The sequence below is a fragment of the Ananas comosus genome, linkage group 5 (assembly GCF_001540865.1).
Source record: "Ananas comosus cultivar F153 linkage group 5, ASM154086v1, whole genome shotgun sequence".
Taxonomy (NCBI): Eukaryota; Viridiplantae; Streptophyta; class Magnoliopsida; order Poales; family Bromeliaceae; genus Ananas; species Ananas comosus.
In genome coordinates, this window is record NC_033625.1 from 7872915 (window position 1) to 7897411 (window position 24497).

At 39.2% G+C, this 24497-nt stretch overlaps 1 protein-coding gene and 1 long non-coding RNA gene across 3 annotated transcripts; both read left to right on the forward strand.

The window, feature by feature from the left end:
* On the forward strand, positions 2889-11400 carry LOC109710332. 2 transcript variants are annotated; one of them, XM_020232842.1, is made up of 9 exons: positions 2894-3142; positions 4355-4441; positions 5294-5383; positions 5533-5619; positions 5714-5833; positions 6371-8356; positions 9162-9308; positions 9737-10194; positions 10890-11400. In XM_020232842.1, exons 1-9 carry the CDS (start codon positions 3116-3118, stop codon positions 11008-11010), a joined length of 3123 nt encoding a protein of 1040 aa, XP_020088431.1. In that variant the 5' UTR covers positions 2894-3115; the 3' UTR covers positions 11011-11400. The 2 variants fall into 2 exon arrangements, with proteins under 2 accessions (XP_020088433.1, XP_020088431.1); XM_020232844.1 differs by lacking the exons at positions 9737-10194; positions 10890-11400 and adding an exon at positions 9559-9666 and having other exon boundaries at positions 2889-3142.
* On the forward strand, positions 19617-20810 carry LOC109710066. The gene is made up of 2 exons (XR_002216278.1): positions 19617-19961; positions 20692-20810. It is a non-coding gene; the product is annotated as an uncharacterized LOC109710066 (long non-coding RNA).

Below are 24497 nucleotides of genomic sequence, written 5' to 3' on the forward strand. Positions count from 1 at the left end.
GCCATGAATTCATTTCCATTCTCCATATAGCATTTTCTTTTGAATAATAGCTTCCTAATTGCAACGCGTCATCTCGGCCTTATATCATATGCATAGCCGAAGTGCTCTCTTTGTGCTTGCAATGTCTTGTTCGATCTTTCTTTTAACTGGTGCCTTTTTTTTATGTCTACCATGTTGACCTGAGAAGGAAATAGGTTCTAAGCAATTTTCATACTATTTTTATTTTCTTGGTCCGCGAACACTAGCTGACATTCATTTATTTCTTTCGGGATTTGCCTTTTAAAGGCCATGCATTTGTTCGTTCTATGGCTCCATGAATTATGCCACTTATAATATTTTCATTTTCTTAATTCTTCTTCAAGAGGTATTGTTTGATCTTTTTGAAATTTAATTTTACCGTCTTTTAATAATTGATAAACTATCAAATCGGTCTTTCTAACATTGAAAGAATAAGTATATGCTGTAACATGCATTTTAGCCTCGCTTGTCTTAGCTGGTTTCAATAGGGCACACTTATAAGGTTGACGGTTTTTAAACATCTCTGCTGCATATATCTCGGCCTCATCAGTCGACTCTTTTATTTCACTGAAAGTATTTCGCTCATCTTGAGCCGAAGTTTCCTCAATGAAAGAAATATTCTTCTCTTTTCCTATTCCATTCCTTATTTCGGCTCTATTGTGGCCGATTATCACTGTTCTTATTCCTAAATTGTTCGTATTGGGCAACCCTAATGCCTAAATCGAACAAGTTCGAAAAGTATTTATCTTCAAACTGGTCATTTATTTTGAAATGTAGGCCATTAAATGCCATCTTGGTAAATTCCGACTTCGGCATTCTAAAAAAACATCAGCTCCTTGCTGTCTTGAATTGGTTCAAATATTTTTCAACCGATTCACCCAGGATTTGCCGGTATTGAGCCAAATCAGCTACCGATAATTTCAGTTCCGATCTTCGAAATTGTTCATAAAATTTTCTTTCCAATTCGTCCTAATCTCGGATGGAATTGGCAGGCGGTCTAGTATACCAGGTAAATACCGTTTTAGTTAACGATGTATTAAAAAGTTGGAGTTTTAAAAATGGGTCTACGGCTGCTTCCCTAAACTGAGCTATAAATCGTGCTACATGTTTGACTGTATTTTCGGTCTCATCACCAGAGAATTTATCAAATTTAGACATTTTCTAATTTGCTGGATACGGATGTTCCGTATCAATGTTTGTGGGGTAAGGAGATCTAACTACGGGCCGCATTGCCGGCCTAGCTCCTACTCCAAAAGTACTTCAAATAGCTTCCTCAATCTGAGCGTATAATTCATTATTGTTCCCTACCGGAATAGGAACCCAAGCTTGAGCCACATTTGGCTCGAGAGGAAACCCATAATTTTGTATTGCAGGGTTAGGTCTATACAATACATTAGGGCCTTGCCCCCCAGCCCTCATCCCTACGTTCTGGTGCTGATAAACCGATAAAGGTGGTAGAGGAGGTAGACCCCAGACCATTTCTGGCTGTTGACCGATGTTTGTGTTTGTCGATTTGTATGCAACCTGAAATGGTGTTACTTGAGGCTGCGTGATTGCCGGTGCAATTAGATTTTGTGACACTAGCGTAATTACAGGCCCTTGTGGACCCCAAATGGTTGTTCATTTCGAGCCAATAGTTGCCCATTTTGGGCAATATTTTTATTGGATGCTATGATGGCGGCCAGTATTGCATCTAACTGGGCGGTGCATTGATGACTATTTTGGTCTAAGATTTGCAAGACTCGAGTCATCTAGCTGAGTGCTTGAGTTAAACTCGGCTCCTGATAAGCCAGTTGCCGCTAGTCTCACCCCCAACTGGTAGTACCGCATGATGCTCATTCACATTCTCGGTGCTACTAGCCTGGTCATTCCCTGAAGGTCCAGAATGACTCTATTGCGAAGGTTCATGGTATTATCATCATTCATAATATAAAGCAAAATAAATCAGGAATTACCTGAGCGTGTCCCATTGAGCGTGCCAAAAGTTGTTATGAACCGAGCTCCTAGACTGTTGACTCAGTCAAATGTCCTCCTTCAGGAAGCACGTAAAGAAGTAGAGTGGCTTCTGATAGTGGCCCTTAAAGTTTGCGCCCACAGCTGAATCAGGCGATTCAGCAGATAAGGGATCTGATCAACCGAGTTCAAATACTACACTGTATATTCGGTTCGACTAAAATAAGCCGAATAATGCGAATATATATTACCAAAGAAAAAGAACGTTTACATAAAGATAGACGTCGCTAAGGCATCTGATTTTCAGGGAAACTAACTTAAAACTACTAGAAAAGCAAGAAATGTAAGGGAAAGAGAGATGACAAGTAAACTACTCTTAGAAAAGCAGAAAAGCACGTGAAAATAAATTGGTCTTTTTGTTCTTAGGGAAAAAGATCCTTTTTCAGGTATCTTCTGACTATTTATAGTCCCGTTCGTTATTTATTCAGTTATCCCTCACTATCGGCCATGTCCCTATTTTTGTGGACTGCATCAACTCCATGGATTTTTGATTTTTGGGTACATTCTTCTCAAATTCTGGTGCAGCATATGTCACTTTATATTTGGCTTTGAGAGTCATTTTCGTGGTGCATCCCGACTCACTACGTGGCGCAATTTTATGGTGCTGACCGGGATTATAATCTTTACAATCTCTAATCCAATAATTTAAGAATTTAAATAATTTTTTTTTTTGGCTTTGATAGGGCTAATTTGTTAGGTATATCTTTTAGGCGGACTAAATTATAATTGTAGAACTAGCAACATCTCAATGTAAAAAATTGAAGTAGTATTTCAAATTTCTATATTATTTAGTGGTCTCCGTACACTTTTACCGAAAACAACTCTCCTCGCTGCTCATGCTCTTCGTAATGACTCTTTTTAACAGTCCCAAGTCCTTCGTCGACTTCTTCTTCTTCGTCCTCTCTCTCTTTCTCTCTCTAAGACTCCTCTCTCTCTCTCCCCGACCCCTTACAGCTCGCTTTCTCTCTCCTAGGGTTTCATAACCTGAGGGGGGGTTTGATGAGAGCCCGAGGGGATCGATGACGATCGGAGGCCCGCGGCGGCGGCGGCGGCGGCGATCATCGGCTAGAGCCCGTCCGATGGAATGGCAGATCCCGTCGAACTCGAGAAGGTGAGCGGAGGAGCGCCCCCGCATTCCCCCGATTCCCCCCTCGATTCGCTCCTTTTCGATGTTTTTTTGGGCGGGGCTTTAGTTCGCTTTGTTGGTGTTTTTGCGCGATCGCGAGGTCTTAGGGTAATGCCGGTGATTGATGTTGATGAATCGATTGTTTTTTACGGTATCATGGCGCAATCCTTCGTAACGGAATGGAACTGGAGAGGATTTGTTGAGATTTTTTTTGTTTAGTTGGGTAAAAATCGATTTGTCTTTGGATAATGGAAGTCATAATAGTAGCATTACTTGATTGGACTTGATTAGGACGATTAATATTAGGGGTTGATTACAAATTTGATCTCTGAACTTGACCTGGATTTCGTTTTTGCCCTTACAGTTTTAGTTTGAACAATTTAATATGGAATATGTTGAAACTAATGATTCACATCAACACCAGAATTAAGGTTTCCTTTGTTAAAATTGAGGATGTTGAAACCAATGCGAAACTTCAGAAATGAAATTAGAATCGAAGTCAAACTCCAGGCTTAGAATTGAACCTAAAATACGAAGCTAAAATCAGGGTTGAATTAAGGGGGTAATTGTTACGATTGAAACTCTGAGAATGAAATTGAAACTCGTGTCGAACTTTTGGGACTGAATTTGCATTAATTTCTTAACTTGATGAATTGGGTGCAGTTGCATTGTGCCTTTAAATGTCATCTAGTCTAGCTGTAACATTATGCGAGCTATCTTTGTAAACAACGAATGGTGAAGTTTATCTTTGCCTTACTCTGGCTTCCCCATAGGGCAATCTTGAAGTTTAGAGGTTGATGGATTGGAAGATCTTGATTATTTCTAGTAAATCATCTTGGTTACTTTGTAAAAGCATTACTGGCAGATACTTAGTGAGAGTTAATATATTTGAGCAAATTCCTGGAGACAATTGATTTCTCTTGTTAGTTACTTATTAACAATTTCTCTTATTTGTGGAGATAATAGAAGGGACTTGAATATTTTATCTTAAGTATGTAATTTGTTGTTTGAAACTTTGAATATATAGATTTAACATTGTATGTTAAGGTCTAACCATGTAAAATTGAATGCTACTCTTTTCCATTTCTACTTAACAGCATTGCACTCATATTTCATAATAACTACCTTTCAGTTTGAGTGATATCAATGTTTCATTTCTGTTTTCTGCTGAATTTTCTAGCTGGACGTATTTTGCAGGCACTTATTGCTTTAAAGAAAGGAACTCAGTTGCTTAAATATGGCCGCAAAGGAAAGCCAAAGTTTTATCCGTTCAGATTATCACATGTGAGTATGGTAAAATATCTGCTTGTATGAGGAAATAGATCAATAAAAATGATGCAAGCTTCAAAATTAAGTCATTACGTCCAGGATTTTTGACCTTATGTAATACATACTTTTGACTATGTGGAATCATTTTTGCTACACCACATTTTTTATGCAATTTTCTTTTGGTCAAATTCAGCACTTTTTTTTGTTTGTTTTTGTTATTGTTTTGGGACATCTTATTCAATCATAAGACGTCCGAGCTGAAGTGCTGCTTACTTGTTAGTCAATAAATAACATTCAAAATCTTATTTTTGGGCCAGAGTAGGCATATGCTAATGCATCCACTTTAAAGATTGAGAAGCATGTGATATGACTTTTCTTATTTTGATCAAGTATATATGCCATGATGTGTTCATAATTTGCAACACACTGGCACTGGGTGTCTCAATTCAACATGAATAATTGAGGGCAGTTTTGGCTGCCTTGTTGCTTGTTTGGTAATTTGAATAAAATATATAACATTCTTTTGGTGAATGATAAGAACTGAGGGATCCGTTGTGGTGTTAGAGGATGATCAGCTATCGATGACTTAAAAAATGGAAGTATGAAAAGCTAACAGTGTGTATGTATGTGCGCGCGCATGCGCGCATGTTCGTGTGTGCGACAACAATGGGTTTTCCATTATTTGGTTGGTTTTTTTCAAAAGTGGGTTTTCCATTATTTGGTTGGTTTTTTTCAAAAGCATTAGAGATGCATTCTACAACAGATGGCTGGAAAAGGCAACTATTGTTAGATTAGTGTCAAAACTATCTTGTGCATTAGAGGGCACTTCTATTTATTGATATGTGGAACCTTGTCTGTGCTTTGTAGGATGAATCATCATTAATTTGGATCTCGAGTAGTAAAGAGAAACGGTTGAAGTTAGCTTCTGTTTCAAGAATCATCTCCGGACAAAGAACTGTGAGATTATCTATGTGATGACTTATCTATGTGATGACTGATGACCTATTATTTTTCTTCTTATAACTCTTTTTCTTTAAGGTCAAGTTTTTCTTAAGATTTTAATTTCACATTGTACCTGTCTAGTTACTATGTTTTCTAATTTCCAGTTAGTTTTTCAACGGTTTCCACTCCCTGAAAAGGACCACTTGTCCTTTTCACTCATACACAGCCAGGGCAAACGATCGCTTGATCTGGTTAGTATATAATAAAAGGCTTCTGCTTTTCTTAATATCTTCTTGAGATATTGATTGATCTTTTTATTTTCTATTCTCATTACTGTTTTACAAGATATGCAAGGATAAAGTTGAGGCAGAGGCATGGTTTACTGCCCTAAGTACATTAATTTCTTCAAATCAGCGCGGAGTTGTGAAATTAAACAGCTGGAGCAGTGGAGGACTTTCATTTGATGTAAATGAATATTTCTTCATGTTGCTGAGTCATCATTACATTATTATCGTTTGCGTGATTTTTTATATCTATATCGACCCACTAGCTTTAACTAATCAAGCACATTCTATCGACCCTAGTGGCTTCTACATGATACGTTTTGGCTGAATAGTTTTTTAGGTTAGATTGCAAGCATATTCTTAGCTCCTGCCAAATTACAAACTTGGCTGTTCATTGCCAACTACGAAATCAATCACTTAACCACTTTTTCTTGGTAAATGATAGAGAATAGTAATAATCTTGTGATTCCGAAATTTCCTGTTTGCAGAATCTTTTATGCATTTCTAAAATCATTTGGGACATGAAAGCACTTTTTATCACCTTCTTTCATCTTTCTTAACTGGTTTTACATATTGTTAGCATCATTTTTCATTCAAAATTTAGCTGTTGTAGTTATATTTCACTTCTGTACGTCCCAATGTTTTCTAGATGAATCATGCACACTTGTGCTATCAATATAACCTCTTTGATACGTTCTTATGTGGAAAATTATTTCAGAGTGGTACTAGGGACAGCAGTCTGAGCAACAATTCCTTCATTACCGTTGATTCTCTAGAAAATAAGCTAAATTTGAATACTTCAACCAAGGTCCATTCTTTCGAGGACTTAAACTATGCAGAAAGAACAGATGTGACAGATATGCAATTGAAAAACTCCCCTTCTGACATTAGAATAAGTATTTCTAGTGCCCCTAGCACATCTAGTCATGGCTCTGCGCAAGAAGATTCGGAATTTTTCGGTGATGTGTATGTGTGGGGGGAGGTCATCTATGATAGCTCTTCAAGAGCAGGTCTCACTAGAAATCTCAGCGCTTCTTCAAGAACTGACATCCTTTTGCCAAAACCCATAGAGTCCAATGTAATGCTTGATGTCAATTATGTAAATTGTGGGGTCCGCCATGCTGTTCTTGTTACGAGGCAATCAGAAGTATTTACATGGGGAGAAGAGTGTGGTGGCCGGCTTGGTCATGGAGTGGGTTCTGATGTTGTTCACCCACGTCTTGTTGAATCTTTATCGGCCCTCAACATTGAAACTGTTGCTTGTGGGGAGTACCATACCTGCGCTATTACTGTTACTGGAGAGCTTTATACTTGGGGGGATGGCCGACATAATGCAGGCCTTCTTGGCCATGGCACTAAGATCAGCCACTGGATACCTAAAAGAGTTGCAGGGCCCCTTGAGGGAGTACAAGTCTCTTCTGTCTCTTGTGGAACGTGGCATACTGCTTTGATTACTACGGCTGGGCAGCTGTACACTTTTGGGGATGGTACATTTGGAGTTTTAGGGCATGGAAATCGAGAAACCGTTTTGTACCCCAAGGAGGTGGAATCTTTGAAGGGGTTGAGGACGATAGCTGTATCCTGTGGTGTATGGCACACTGCTGCAGTGGTGGAAGTTATCGTTACCCAGTCGAGTACTTCATCTGGAAAGCTGTTCACTTGGGGGGATGGGGACAAATATCGGCTCGGACATGGCGATAAAGCCCCCAGACTTAAACCCACTTGTGTACCCTCGTTAATCGACTACAACTTCCACAAGATAGCATGCGGGCATAGTCTCACAATCGGTTTGACCACTTCGGGACATCTTTTTACTATGGGCAGTTCTGTTTATGGTCAGCTTGGCAATACTCAGGCAGATGGGAAGTTTCCATGTTTAGTTGTGGATAAACTTGGTGGGGAAGCTGTTGCCGAAGTTGCTTGTGGGTCGTACCATGTTGCAGTCTTGACAACAACTGGCGAAGTTTACACGTGGGGAAAGGGGGCTAATGGGAGACTGGGCCATGGAGATATTGAAGACCGGAAAACACCAATGCTTGTCGAAACTCTAAAGGACAGGGCTGTTCGACACATTGCATGTGGTTCCAGCTTCACGGCAGCCATTTGTCAGCACAAATGGGTTTCCGGTTCAGAACAGTCGCAATGCACAGCTTGTAGACAAGCATTTGGGTTTACCAGAAAAAGGCACAATTGTTACAACTGTGGTCTGGTACACTGCCACTCATGCAGCTCGAAGAAGGCTTTTCGAGCAGCACTTTCTCCTAATCCTGGAAAGCCGTATCGTGTGTGTGATTCCTGTTACTTGAAATTGAGTAATGTTATGGAGTCTGCTATGAACAATAGTAAAAAGACTGTTATGCCTCGTTTAGAAAACAAGGATAGGTCTGAAAAGGTGGACGTGAGAGGAACGATGAAGGGTACAAGTTTAGATTTGATCAAGAACTTGGATGCCAAATCAGTCAAACAGGGAAAGAAGACTGATTCTTTGTCTCCATTTTTTGCGGTTTCACAGTTGAAAGACATTCCTTTCATCGACCTGAACCAAACAGCTTCGTTTATTTCTTCAGCAAATGATCCCAGAGCTGTTTCACCTTTTTCAAGAAAACTGAGTCCATGGTCCATATCACCTAATTTGGAAAGCATTGATAGCCTGAAGGAAACAAATGACCTATTGAACCAAGAAGTTCAGAGGTTGCGTGCCGAGGTACGTTAGCTAGGGTGTTTTAAGCCACTATAATAATGTTAAGGGTTGATTAATAGTTTAGTCATTGAATGTTGACCCTAAATTCAATTACATCCTCAGATTTCCAATTTTAACAATTGAATCACTGAAGTTTGTCCTGTGTAATAGGTAAGTCCTTCTGATAATCCACTACCTAGAAAAGGAAAAAAAAAACCATATTGCGGTGGCAGTGAATGATGCTTCCATGGCATTCTTATAGATGCTATACTAACAGAAGGTTTTAATTGTTATGCAAAACTAACTTCGTGGAATACTAAGGTCTTGATTGATATCACTATCAAACTTTACAGACTAATTTGTTGTTAATTCTTATTATTATATTGGCTAAATTACAAAAATTCTCCTTATATATACCTGCTTTTTCACTTTCCCTCCCTAATTTTCGAAAACCTACATTTTATCCCCTCAACATTTCAATTGTTGTATTTAGCATCCCTTCATTAGGGTTCCATCACTATTCTGTTCATTTTTTATAATTTATATAAAAAATGCCCTTCAAAATGATAGAAATATATTAAAAAATTATATTTTTTTTTCGTATAGAAGAAGTAAGGATAATTTCGCCATTTTGCCTTCTCCATTAATGCCGTACCACCTTGAAAACATTTCTGAATTTTTAAGAGGGCAAAATATAGGTTTTTGTAAGTCAGGGAGGGAAGTGAAAAAACAGATATTTATTGGGGATTTTTTTGTAATTTATCCTATTATAACTTTATAACATTCTTTGCTTGCTGAATGCTTACATTTGTTAATACAAATGAATCAGATTGATAGCCTACAGCAGCAATTTGAACAGCAAGAAATTGAGCTGCAGAACTCAGAAAGGAAAGCTCAAGAGGCTGCGACACTTGCTGCTGAGGAATCTACCAAGTCAAAAGCTGCGAAGGAAGTAATAAAATCTCTAACTGCTCAGGTAGTGTTCTTCCAAAAATCTTTGTTTTACTTGTTCTTGAAATAAACACTGGCAAACTTATATAATCTGTGTCGATTTAAAATTAAACATCCCATTATTAGTTAAACTTTGTGTGCTTGTTACCATGCTTCCTATGATATTCTCTGCATAAAATCACAATGTACTTTATCCTTCATCTGGTTAAGAACTCCTTCCACATGATATTACTCTGTATTTAATTGTTTAATTCAGTTTTTATTTTGTTTTGCAGGTTTTCAATCATATTTACTAGTGTTCTTTATCGACATAGGAATGCAGCCTCAGCACCTAACTTAGTCTTTTTTCTTTTCTTTTTTTTTTTTTACCCAGCTAAATCAGGATTATGTTTTGTTTTCCACCATAGAACAAATTTTAATTGTTCTGCTTATCTCGGTTTCTTTTCTTTATAGCTAAAAGAGATGGCGGAGAGGCTTCCTCCTGGGGTTTATGACACCAAACAAATTAGATCTATGTACCTTCCAAATGGCATTACTCAGCATGGCATTTTACCAGCAGATCCTCGTAGAGATAGTCAATTGAGAAACGATCCAAATAATGCCCCAGGCTCTCCAACTGTTTCTTCTCCCTCATCTCGTTACAGTGACAACTTTAATATGTTGGAGGAACGCCCAAATACTCAAAAGAATATCATTTCAGGGATGGCGACTTCTGTTAATAGACCTGAAGATTTTGATAGGAGGGAAACTGAACGGTTCCAAATTAATTTGAATGGTTCAAAGCCAAGAAGCCCCACTTCAGCTGGTAATCAAGTCGAAGCGGAGTGGATAGAACAATATGAACCTGGTGTGTATATAACTCTTGTTGCCCTACATGATGGAACCAGAGAGCTGAAGAGGGTGCGATTCAGGCAAGTTGGGAATTAACTTCCGTAGCTTCTGGAATAATTCATCCTTAAATTATTATATTTTTTTTTCTTTCCATCAGTTTAGAGTAACAGACAACCCCCATTGATATATCATGAATTGCTTCTTATCACCATTCTTCGATAATTAAAACCTAGGGGCAAAATCTCAATTAAATAATAAATCATGCATTATAGTCCCCTATGAAAGGGAGTAAAGGGCTAACAAATACGTCTAGTGGATCTGTAGATCTTATTTATGACTTTACATGCGGGGTTAGGGGCTGCAAATTGCTAAATATCCAGGGAGACTATATGAATTTTAGCCCTTTTTTAAAGTAGCAGTTGGAGTGCTCAACCTTTTGGTGGCGCTCTCCTTTCGTGCCAAACCTCCTTAGAACTTTAAAAACACTTGTCCGACCGCCGAATTCCTACATTAAAATGGGTGCCTAATTAATTATCATGGAACTTCTTAGTAAGCCTCTGCCAGATCCTCTCTTTCCGGGTTATTGTAAATATCGCCTCCATGGATGTTACATGGACATATTTGTCGACTTTAATGGAGGAACTACATAGAAGGGCTAAAATTGCAGCAGAGTGGAGAATGTAGGGATCTAACTGTGATAATCAGAAGGTTGAGGATAAATACAAAAAAATATGCCATGAAAAGAATTATTCTGATATTGGGAGCAATTTTGCAGCCGGCGAAGATTTGGAGAGCAACAAGCAGAAACATGGTGGGCGAATAACCGTGAGAAAGTCTATGAGAAGTATAACGTCCGTGGATCTGACCGGACATCCTCAGCAACCTCCACGACTTAAGTCTTCACGACCTTAAGCGATCAAACTAGTTTCTTTTTTGGGCTTTAAGATTTCCACTGGAATCAAGAGTGTTTCAGCTCAACTTTTCTAATCATTTTGAGGGCCGCATAGTAAGTTATTCTTCATCCAAGTGTACTTTGTAGCATATTGTGTTCTTTTTGTTGTGATATTTATCCCGTAATAGTTTCACCGTCTTGGACTTCTTTTTCTGTTGTATCTTAGTGTACATAAAAAATTATCAAGTATGAGAGAACATGGGGGTTAAATGTTGCTCTTTTCCCCCCTCTCACCAAATGTATACACTTTCTGTTTCCGAATATCGAATATGAGTGACCCCTCTCTGTATTTTTGATGTTTTCCTTTGTAGTGTTTGTGGGTTTGCTGCTGTCACATGGAAGAGCTTATAACTTGTTCATCTGTTGATCTTAGTTGCAAATATTTGGCCATGTTTTCATCTTCATGAATGGCTTATCTAATTATTAATGATTGGTTCTGTTTGACTTTGGTTAATAATTAATCTGCGGCAAATGATAGTACTAGTAAAGTCACTGAACTTATGGTGAAGTTTCATTTAGGTCATCGAACTTATTTTGTTGTAATTGAGTCATTAAACTTTAGTTATGATTTTGATTGGATCGTTTAGTCAAACTCTTATATGATTTTACACACTTGAAGGTTATTAGTTGCCACAGTAACTGCAACGATCCGACCCGATAGCAACAATAATTCTTTGGGCCCAAACCACCGGTCCAAAATGCCTAAGCACGGTTATTATTATTAGCGTGTAGGTCTTATATAAACTGATCGGATTCAGTATCCCATCCGATGTGGAATTATTGGGGTGTTACAAACTCCTCCTGTTTAGACCCTTGTGTCCTCGTCGGGTTCAAACCAGATCACAGACAGACAGAGCAAGACCTCGTCGGTTCCAAACCAGATGACAGACAGACAGCAGAATCAGAATTACCAGGCGATGTGAGATTCTAGAGGTAGCTCCTACGGGTTCAAGAGGTGGCTCCCACCAAATTCGTTGGTGTAGCACTTTGTCTTGCATAGCACTTGGCTCTCACACTTCCGGCTGGTACTCGGCTTTAATACCAATTGTAAGGACCCGACCCGCTAGTAATAATAACTTGTTGGGCCAAACCATCGACTCGGCTCTGTTACCAATTGTAAGGACCCGACCCGCCAGCAATAATAATTTGTTGGGTCAAACCATCGACTCAAAATGCTTAAGTCCAATTATTATTACTAGCATGTAAGGTCTCATATAAACTGATCGGAATCAGTATTTCATCCGATGTGGGACTATTGGGGCGTTACAAACTCTCATTGTTTAGACCCTAATGGCCTCGTCGGGTTCAAACCAGATTACAGACAGACCATAACCAGAATTATTAGGCGATGTGAGATTCTAGAGGTGGCTCCTACGGGTTCAAGTGGTGGCTCCCACCAAATCCGTTGGTGTAACATTTTGTCCCGCATAGCACTTAGCTCTCACACTTCCGGCTGGTATTTGGCTCGGATACCAATTGCAACGACCCGACCCGCTAGCAACAATATCTCGTTAGACCCAAACCATCGGCATAAAATGCTTAAGCCCAGTTATTATTACTAGCGTGTAGGCCATATATAAATTGATCGGAATCAGTATCCCATCGGATGTAGGACTATTGGGGTGTTACAGTAACTATCACAGATGATGTAAGTTGATTCAAATGTGACATCATTTCATAAAGATGTCGAGATAGTTAAATTATATTATTCAAGAGATAAAATGTGCCAGGTTAATGAGCTACTATATCAATGCAGCATCATTTATTTGATATTACCTGCCTACCCTTTAAAAATATCCGACTTTTTATTTGTACTTCTAAGGGATCGTTTGGTTGTATGTAGTTGTAACTGCACTGCAGTTGTAACTACATACAAATGTAAATTTGGTGTTTGGTTTGATATATTTAACTCCAACTATTACAGTAGGAACTGCAGGAGAAGGCTCAACTGCAGCAATTCGAACTACGCCCAAATTGGCCGCAGTTCCAACTGCAGCAGTTGGAGAAAATAACTTTAAATAAAAGGTATGCTTACCTGCTCAATTATTTTTAAAATAATTTTTTTTTCTTACATTAGAGGTAATCTCACCATTGTATATATAAAATGATAAAATTTTAAAAATCATTTCTCAACCACATTCAACCAAATAAATTATTTATACTTCTAGCGCTTTCTATTTCATTCAACAAAATAGGTTGCATGTAGTTGTAAGTACTGCATTTTCAGTTGCATACATCTTAACTACACTGCATTTATAATTACATCTAACCAAATGGTCCCTAAATTGTTTAACTAATAAAATCTAGCTCTTTCATCAGCTTGGATTAATTCTGGGTTTACTTCATCTTTAGTCTTATCCCGGATGAATATGAGTGCTAGATTTGATTAAAAACTTAAGAAAAAGAAATTTCATTACTTACATGTTTTTTTAGAGGACATATTTGGAAGGGTAAATAGTCTTTTTCTTATAGAGTTAACGGCTATTTTAAATAGTAAATTAATATAATTTAACTTTAAGCGTGTACTCGAAAGAACTTGGAATTTTAGAGAAATAGATTTCATTCTTAAACATTTTAGTGGTAAATATGAAACTCTTCAGTATATTTGAGGGGTATATAGAAATTGCCTCTATATTAACTACCCCATTTCGCTCTATCAGGAAATAAAAAATGATTCTATTGAAACAAAAATTAAGGTTTCGTGATGTTGTTGTAATAAATTGAAGTTCACCGATCTAAATTGAGCTGCGGTTAGTATAGTGACCAATAGTGAAATTTAACCTTAATTTTCAGGGCATTGTTTGGTTGATTTCTTAAATACCTCTGTAGTAGGCTTTTTCTTCATTTTTATTTGCATTTTGTGGAAGATGAGTTTATCAAATTTGGACCATAATTACTCTTATATGGAATATTTTTCTTTAGCCCACTGATTATTTTCTTACTGTACAACTTCAGTGGGAGTTTGGTCCGTAGTGCTTTATGATTTACTCGGAGTAAAATCTAATGACGGAAAAGAATGTGTTTGAAAAGATACATCTTTTAAAGGTCATAATAATGCTTTCGCTATTGCAAAAATGTTATGAAACATCTGAAATACGAGACTCCTCGAGTTCCCAACGAGCAACCCCAATACCGAGATTGGCCACCAAGTAAGGTGCATCCCGTTTCGTCAACCAAACCCTTCTCGAGAGTGCTCCGTAGCGGAATGCCTTGCTGCCTCGATCACTAGCCCAAGGACATTACAAGTTCTCTCCCCCAACTTGAACCACTATGAGTCTAGCCGAGCGTTCTGCCTCACCATGCGTCCTGCTCCCACGACTTGACCTATACGCCGCTCGCGTCAAGGTCCGGGCTTCGCAACATCACATGCCACGAAGGGCACTCATAAACATATTTGTCACCATCATGCCTAATGCGCCTGACAACGTCCATGGCCATACCGGATACGCGGCCTGCTCGTTCGGTCCAACGGCATACATCAGAAAAGCCACCCAAGTGTGCGCCACAAGCTCGCCTGTCTCTCAATGCCAGTGACCTAGCGTGACACCCCGCACGTCCATGCTTCGCACCTCCGTGCTTCGCATTCGACCCGTGCGGCCCTCGTGTCCCATCGCTCCTGGCAAGGGAGCCAACAACACCACACCGTACTTCTCGACCGTCCCCACGACCCTTGCTTTGCCATGGCGCTCTGTGCCCTTGATTCCCATAGGTTCGCCTCATAAGGCCCCATACAAATGAATCGGCTTCATTCCGCATCGCTAGCCACTAGCCCTTTCCTTGGCTCGGCCATGCCTGGCCATTCACACCATCGGTCCAGTCTATCAAGATTCACTTCACGGATGCCGATACCGCTTGCCTCATTAGATTCCGCCCCTCAAGTCTCGTAGGCATCCCGCCTTACGAATTCTCCCACGACGTGCCTCCCTTAGCGAGCCTACTGGGTTCCGCCTCTTTGGCCTTCGTTGGCACAGCACCACACGAATCCCCACTAAGCACACTTGCCTTCGCGAGCCTTGTTCTTCACGGAGGACCATCCGTCGCTAGACTATCCCTCATCCGCTCGTACGCTCCACTACAGAGATCCGAGCTGGCATAAGGTAGCGCAAGCGATCCTAGGAGGAAAGCCTCCCGGTATTCCCCGCTTCGTAATGTCGCCGACCTCTCGCGTCTCCGATATTACCCTAGGTCCGTGTCCCTTCAACCGTCCAATACCCGGTCACACGAAACGCTAGGCTTGGCCACTCCGCTAGCCAAGGGACGACCCATGTTCTATAGGTCGACGGGGGAGTCGGGGCCACTTACGAAGTGTCCACCCCTCCTCTATATATCCTTACGAGGCATCCATCCATCTGGCACCCCAGGAGTACAAAGGTGCTCACCGAGGGGTACGTTTTGAAACCCCGCATGCAGCACCAAATTTCTTGTCATGGCATGGGCCATTGCTAGGGAATTGCCTCCGTAGACTTGACAGCAACTCCACCCTGACGGAATGCTTCAACTGTGCAACTCCATAACTTCGTTAAACCAAGTGCTTACCAAATGTGGCCCCCAAGGATGTCACGGTCGAGTCCCAGCGATCGACCCGTGACAGGCTCCCCCACTTGAACCATCGACGTCCTCGTCGATGCTCTCCCACTTCTTCAAACTCTGTTGCCAGCAGTACACTACTCTTCCAGACCAGAGCCACCCACGGCCTTGACATCTCATGCCACACTGACCTGCCATCGTGTTCGTCTGCTCAACAACGCTTCCATAAAATCCATTGGTCCTCCTTAACCAAATGTTTTATACATACATTTTGTCCCTCCCTGAGTTAGAGCTCCCCAGCCATGGTGCCTCGTTCGCACCACACTAACTCCTTCACAGAACCAGAATTCGAAACTCATAATCCATTGGATTGTAAGATTGTACTGACACTCCTCCATAACTTGCGGGCTACTCAGCCTCAACGCCCACTTTGCCCTGACTTAACCATAGTTCCTCGAGTCTAGTAGCCAACCTTGTAACTCCTCATGGAAATAGTCCTCCGACTAAAACTCCCCTTCTGGGATTCAAGGTCATATGTCCACCTTCCTTGGAACTTAGGGGTTAGACTCCAAACGCCCCTCGTCTTGGAGCCCTTCACACGAATCAGCCAGCCGCTCGTCTTCGCCTTTGCCCCCCAACATACCTTGATAACATGGGACTTCATGCCTCTTCCTAGGCACTAACGACAGATCCTCGATCCGGCGTTCTCAGTCTTATACGGCGAGTCCCTCCACTCGAACTCCCGCTTTCATAGTGTTAAGGATTTTCATCTTATTGAATCCTATAGGTACAACTCTTGTGGGTACTAGTGCCATTCTTGCGCCTTCTCCGCAAACAACTTTTGCCACCCCAATACCTCCACAATCGCACAACGTCGAGCTCTCCCTATGGTCTCCCCAAGCCTTCAAGTCTTTCGTCGGGACTAACTGGCCTCGACTACTTTTTGCTTTACTGACTTTACCACGGACTCTTGTCATACCTCTTGACTGCTTTGCATTTCGACTACTTGTTGATGCACAGCACCTTTAGCCTTTGTCCCACAAGTCGCTCAAGCCCCTCTTCATTAGGCTCTCGCGGAATTCCACTTCGATTCGCAATCAAAGTTTTCGGCCAAGTTCGAGCCTACCAGACGCCTTGTCTCTTTTCGCTCGCGACTTGCCATATCCCAACTCTAGGGAAACCACCCTCAGGATGATCGCTGAACAGGTTCACTCTCTGCTTAGTATGAACCGCAAGTCTGATTGCCATGGCAATGCCGCTACCCTGCGCGCACCGCCCTTATAGAACTTCGATACCTCGACCCTCCCTGCAGTTGCGAACTGTCTATACTCTAACCAGCACCATGATCCAGGGTGAATCCACATACAGCTCAACCCGACTAAGGATGTCTCATCCGTCCAACTCGTGGGCACATTGTAACGAGCAACCGATCTCCACATCGGCCTTCTCGCACCAAGAGAAGTGCTAAGCTCTCTCGCAATCCTTGGTCCCCTTCACAACCTAGTCCAAAGCCTAGTTGTTACTACCATGGATTCGTCTGCCTAGACTTCCAACTTGATACAATCCACACTATTTTTTTCTTTATATTTGATCTAAAAATGAAGAAAGTTTGTTTTGATTAGTATAATTTTTTGTAATTTATTTCATATAAGGATTAAAAAGAGTTTTTTAGAGAATCCATACAATAAAAATAGTGTTTTTACAGAGTATATAATTTTTCAAAATATTAAATATAGTGTAAAATAAAACTATGTTTCATTTTTCAATAATTACCAAACAGCTCCTTAGTGTATCAATATAATAGAATAGCCTATACTCTGGAATGCCGTGGATTAGTGTCAAATGGTGACTTAATTTTGAGATTATTGGTGGAGTTAACTGATTTTGTGTGAGAAATTTATCAATCAAAATAAATTGCAGTGATCGAACTTTTAGCATCGTTGTGTCAACTCCATTTTGGTTTGCAACTAGAATGCATCGAGCACATGAGAAGATACGATGAAAAAATATTTTATACTAGTACAGTTATGCTATAAGTTTTGCAGTCCCACTGGAAAAGCTGAGCGACTAGCTAATTCTGGATATCAAACGAGCCCAGAAGACTTGACGTATTGAGCAAATGATTGTCCAAATAGATGGATGGAGGATAATGATTTTTTGCAATTTAATTTGTTTGCTAAGGTAAATTAGGTAGTTAATCAAACAATAAATTAAACATATTTAGAACTTTGTTGGTTTATTTGTATAATTGTTTCATAAATCTAGTACAAGGATACAATTTTTTTGGGTTCCATTCATAAGTTTGTTATGAGGTAAAAAGTGGTAATTTATTACTAAGTCCAGCTATTATGCTACCAATAACACTAAATACTTAGTTCTACCAAATTTTTTGCCGTTAGATCCGCTTCTTTGACTATTTCCATCCGTTGGATCATATATATATTCAACTAACCACCTATTCCACCTTGAGGGACCATTATCATCATAACTGTACATTCCTTAATTTAAGGGCGGAAAACATAATAGCACAAATGGCTTGGTGCTATAAATAGTATAGTAGCCTAGTTCAATATTACTTATATAAACTTTCATCTCTTATTAATTATATTTGGTATGTCCAATGAACTTTTTAAAAAAATATATATTTTTTTCTTTTAACTTTCAACAATACAAAATTTTTACTCTTAAACCAGAAGACTAAATTAAAAAAAAAATAAATGACTTGAAAGAGATAAAGTATTACTTACTTTCACTTCCCTCAATTTCCCTCTCTTTATTTTCTCTTTTCCTAACTTTTTATTTTCCTTCTCTTTTATTTTCATCCCTTTCTCATTTGATTCTATTCTTTTGCTTTTTCTCTTTCCTCACTTTATCAATCTTCACTTTCTCTCTCCTCATTTATCTCTCGTTAGTTTTTTTTTCTTTGCTTTCTTTCTTATCTGCCTCTCCTTATTTTATATTAGGTTACATGCTCTTCTTTTATTCAAGAAATTTTTGTACTAGAATTCCTCTTAGGCATAGAGTTTATTTTCAATAAGACATGTATACACTAGAACGGTAGTTCTTTAGATATGCGAACTTAGTTGGCATATTGAAAATAGTTGGTATAGAAAAGAACTACGAAGAGAATATAGTGACATTATGTAAGTCGCGGGAAACTTGCATGTGGATAGCATGTAGACATTTGAGTAAAATCTTAAGGTAACCATAGTGTTGATTAAAACACATGGATGTGGGTCGTGACTTAAGCTTGGAAGACCCCTATAAGCTATTTGGCATTGCTTATGGAGATTGCGATTCGACATGCCAATACCTTCCGGAAGTGTCGTTGTGGGAGTAATTCAATCATTCTCGACTCCATTATGCCTTGAGTTAGGGGCAGTTCGATTATTCTCTACCTCCTATGGTTGTTGAATGAGAGTAGTATTGTAGTAATCGGGCTTTAAATTCATAGTTGTGGAACCTTATTACAAAAGAAATTATTATCTTATATGAAAATTTTAAAATTTTGACCGGTGAATGGACGGTTGAAATTTAAAAATTTTGACAGGTGAATGGACTGTTGAAAGATGGCTGACCCCCGCCCCCCTATTTAGACACATGCTCGTTAGGTTCAAGCCCAAGTACAAATATAGACAAGAATTGTTCAATTGATTGTTCCCACTAAACCTACAGTATAGCATTCTGTTCCGTATAACAGTTAGATTTTATACTTTGTCAATAGTATTCGGCCTGATACCAAATATAATGATCCAACTTATTAGCATTAATAATTAGTTGGGATCACTGACGGTCTCTAGAGCAAGTGGTAAATCGTTTGGTGGACAGGACCTGAGGTCCAAAATTCGAATTCTATTTTATTCATATTTGAAAATAAATTTATTTGTAAATAAAATAAATAAAATAGTAAATGAAGCGGATAATATGCTACCCCTCCCCCTCTCTCTCTCTCTCTCTCTCTCTCTCTCTCTCTCTCTCAAAGAAAAAAAGAAAAAGAAAAACAATTAGTTGGGATCACCGGCTTTTTCATCTCGTATGGGACTATTTGGGGCGTTACGCTGTCGTTTTCTCCAACCCGCACCACCCCTCCCTCTCCACGGCCGGCCGCCGTCGTCCTCCCTGCCGTCGGCCGCCCACGCGTTGCACCAACAATCGCTGAAGTCGCGTCCTCTGGTGGTCCTCTAGGCCAAGCTCCACTTGCTGCTGATCACACCTGGCGGCACTGCTTTTTACACCCCCTCCTCCCTCCCTGGCCGTCCACAGCCCCTTGCCTCCTCCTCCTCCTCCTCTTCCTCCCACCTAGCTCTATCCCTCAGACCGCACGCCTCGTCGAAGATCAAAGTAGCCTCGATCGGTTGAAGAATTGTGGTAATAATCAAAACCTCCCAACTATTCGCTTCACTTCACTGCTATAGTTACTCTTATTGTCGTTGTAAGCTACATGCTAGTTGGTTTGTTGCCAAGGTCCAAGACACTCAATTACGACTCCGGTGGCCATCCGACGCTTAATTGAGCTTTTTCAGTGCTGAAATCTGTTCTTTCGGAACCCTTTTATTATGGTCGGGGTTCTAACGGCTGTGTGCCCTTCATGCCGCTGTCTCAACACCAAAAATGGTGTGATTTGGGATGTTTCGAGGCTACAGCCAAGTCTCGTTGTGTTGTATCGACGATCGGAGACGATCGGAGCCGATTTACTTTCGATTTTGATATTCTAGCACCAAAAATCTTGAGAGCTATTTCGGATCATGGTGGATGAATTGTTGGGCGTCGAATATGCTTAGCGTTCACTATGTGGTGTCGGGGCGTGTAGGTTGGGCAATGCACGACTTGTATTGTCACTTCCAACACCGAAAACGGTTCTACCAGAACCCGATTTGGCTCGGTTTTCTTATCATCGAGCACCGGGTCGTGCTCTTATTCCGACACCTCACTGAGAGGATGCCCCGTTAGGATGGGTTGGCGAACGGTCGGATTTCGGCTATCGAAAAGCAAAATCGAGGTTTTGAAATGCAACGTTATGCGTCGAAATGGTCCCAGCTTATAATTTAGTGATGTTGACACCTCGGGGTTGATTATATCTTGTTGATGTTATTTCTAGGTTCCAGCGACATCTAGTGGATTTGGTCGAGTCGAGGACTCACGAGTTTTTGTTATATGTATGCGGGTGCTACAATCCGGATGTCGATATAGTATGCTTATTGATTATTTGTTCTTGCTCTCTTTTTGTTACCATACTTGCTTGCTTGTTGTGTATACCTCCATCCATATTTATTATATTGTTGCTCTACATCTTAACCGTCATACATGATAGTATCACCCTCTTACTACCGCGCTGTTCGACATACACCACGCATGAGATTTGTGACGTGTGACATATAGAACAAGCTACGATTTCGTGCAATACATGATTGTACATATCCTTATGAAATAATGTGGCCACGTCCTACGACTTGGTTACCTCTAGCTATCAGTTGAGCACATGCATGATGATCGCCACCACTCGCTGCGCATTCATATACATTAGTGATTTGATCAACTACGGCAGTGTTTTTTCTTTTTCTTTCTTTTTTTTTTTTCTAGAAAAATTGTCCGAACCCAAGCTCTGACCCCCCTAGCTGTACCTGGCAGTACGGGTTATATGCCAGCCTTCTATTGGCTATTGTGTTCAGATTATCATCTATTCTTCATTACTAGTTATACACCTGCTTTCCTTCCAGCATATTTGTTACCTACTTTCATTAATCGGTAGGTGTTGCTTGCCATAGGTGGATCGTTGTTACCCAAAATATTACGTTTCACACTCTCGTTGTTTTTAGGTGACGTTGGGGGTGTGGTTTAGGACGTAACTTCAAACTCGTGTTAATTAGTGCCACCTGGAAAACCCTCACTAAAATAGTTGGTTTATGCTTTATGTTCAAGACATGTAACAAATTTAGTTAAATTGCTTTTACTTATGTTGGTTGTATGTGGAGGTTTTCATAGTTGATTAGCTTGTCGGTTTATTGGGTTTTATCTTATGTTGGATGATGTAGGTCTTTGTGTTGAATTGTTTGAAGGATTTAACTAATTAGCTAGTTTGATAATTAAACTTACTTTGAGGACAACTTTTTGTGTTTTGTGGATTTGGATAACTAGTTGGTTAAGGCCATACGTTATTAATCATCATGTAGTTTTGTTTAACTATCTAGTTGTGGAACTGTCTTGAGATTTCTAATTGGATTTGTCTTGTAAGCTAGTCGTTCCTTAATCTTGATGTTATAATATGTTATTCTTGGAGATTGAAGATTTATTTGTGTTGCTCGTGGAGATTGGAGGTTGATTAATTGCTTGTAGAGATCGGATGCATGTTCTGTTGTGTGCAAAGATCAGAGTGCGTGATATCTTTGTGGGATTTTGGAGGAAATACTATTGATTTATCATATCGTTTGTTGCTGGTATAAGTCGTATGATTGGGTTATATGTTATAGCATGTTGTTGGATGATGAATGTGATGGTATGGTTAATCGATTAATACTTTAGTGTGATTTCTTTGTATCCTGATGTCACGCATGTATAGGGAAGACTGTCGGTGTAAACAGAAAAAACTTTGTACATGTGGCGGGTCTACTCGTGTCTCGAGTTGCACTTTATGGTTCCAAAATGAGCTTCTGCATGGTTTTCCAATCAAAGGGGCAGCTCAGGGCATGACAAGTAGAATCATTCTAGATCTCTATAAGGCATTGGTGAGTAAGTTGGGACCAACCCAATTGGATATGACGTTGTTCCTTTTTGAGAACTTGAAGCATGGACACTAGACAAGTAGAACATAAGATTGACAACTTCATAACTAGGCTGAGACATTTATAGTAGTGGCATCTATACTTGCATTACTTTCATCATGTTTATAGCAGTTTTTTTTTACTTTGTTTGCTCTTCCTATTATACCTCCTCTGGAGCAAGCGAGTATATAAATCATTACTTTTGGCCTAGTGAGAACTTATTTTAAGTTATCACCCTATTGTTGTTGCTGTCTTTTGGAGCGTTCTTCTGCCGGAGAGCTGCGAGACTCCGACAAAAGTGTCGCGAACTGGCTAGAGGTTTTTCCAGCCTGCTAGTCTTGTTTTGCAGAATTCTAGTAAAGTGGAAACATTAATTAAAGAACAATGTCTATTTAGTAACAACTTGGGAGATGGAAATGTGCATCTCATTTTGGTTAAGAAATTGTATGAAAGAGTTTGGATTTAAATTTTAAAAGTTTAAAAGTAGTAACTAATTTCACTCTGATACTTTACTGTACGTGCATGTTCTTGTACGTGATATACAGGTTTTGGTATGCCTCTGTTTTCATGCAGGCGCCTTCACTTAGATAGAGGCACATTTTGTATTTTTAGATGTTAATAATTATACTATTTTCAAAAAAAAAAAGACAAATTGCAACTAACTGACTAGGGCTTTAAACAAATACAAATAGTTTTATTTTGGAACAATGACAGGTTTTATAAGTATATAGTAAATGTTATCGAAAAATTTGCAAATCCTAGGTTAATTCTCTATATACAAGTAAAATTAACAAGCAAGTTTTTTGTACTCCGATGCTAGGCATATATATGAAAAGTTCTGTCCGTGTGGCGAATCTGTGAGTGTCCATTTGAGTTTCTGCGCCAGAGCATGACATTTTCTCTCCTCACTTTTTCTTTCTTTATTTTCTCTCCCCTTAATTATTTGCTCTTTTTCTTTCTCTCTCATTGCTCTTTCTCTTTTCTCTATCCTCCCTTTCTCTATCCTCACTTTTTCTCTCTTATCTTTTATTTATGACACAACTAAATATTATTAAAAAAAAATGGGCCAATTACTTATATACTCCTGAAAAGTTTTCGACTTTCTGATTTACCCCTTTTAGAAGTCTAATATTGAAAATATTTTTTTTACATTCCAACTTATTTTAAATATAATCCTAGAGTTAAAATCTGTTAATGAATTCTGTTATCTGTAAAAAATTATTATTTTGCCTTTTTAAATATACTCTTCCGCCATCATCGACTTTTCTTATTTGTCCTTAAGTCAGGGGCACAAAACGTATTTTGACTTTTGGTCTTTTCAAATATACTTCTCTACCGTCGCCAATATTTCTTATTTGCCCTTAAGTTAAGGGTAAAATTGGTATTTCAATTTTTTTTAACCGTGGTAGATATTTAACTCACGTTTAATCCAAGTTAACTTAACGGGTGGTAACTGTAGGAATATTTTGGAATTACGGAGGAACATATAAGGGGTATGTTGGAAAGGAAAAAAAATGTAGGGGTAAATGAGATATTTCTGAAGTTTTGAGAGGTATATAGGTAATTATCTAAAAAAAAAAAATTTATAGAAGCAATGTTTACTCCATAAAATATTAAAAAAGAATATTTAATCCGCAAACTTTTCGGCTCTTCTCAAACTAACGGTATATAAAGACAACACAGTGACGGATTTGGAAAAGCATATTAAAATGGGTGCCATATATACAAGTCTAATATTTAGAGACAAGCCAAGCCGTGAATTATTTTAATTGGACTAGTGATGCTTGTGAAAATTATATTAATCTTGGTAGGGTAACGTATATATTAGATTTCGTACAATAACTAATCCATGCATTATTATTATTTTATTTTATTTTATTTTATTTTATCTTATCAATAATTAGCACTTGATAAAAGGGGTAGCAAAAAGCTAGGAGATAGGCCGAGCCACGAATTTGTTTAGCTCTATTTGTGATGTTTGTGGTTGGAACAAAGGAGCTACTATTATTAGCCTTTAGTGCAAGCTAAGTATATATTATTATTATTCTTTTGTTTTCTTTGTTTTTGTTTTTGTTTTTTTTTTTTTTTTTTTTTTTTTTGAGAAATTGTCCCCAAATGTGTTTAATTCATTACTGAAGTAGAGGTT

Coding starts and splice junctions, on each gene's coding strand:
- LOC109710332 (XM_020232842.1), top strand. CDS start 3,116: ATGGCAGATCCCGTCGAACTCGAGAAG. Junction 4,442..5,293: donor ATCCGTTCAGATTATCACAT/GTGAGTATGGTA, acceptor TGTGCTTTGTAG/GATGAATCATCATTAATTTG. Junction 5,834..6,370: donor GTGGAGGACTTTCATTTGAT/GTAAATGAATAT, acceptor AAATTATTTCAG/AGTGGTACTAGGGACAGCAG.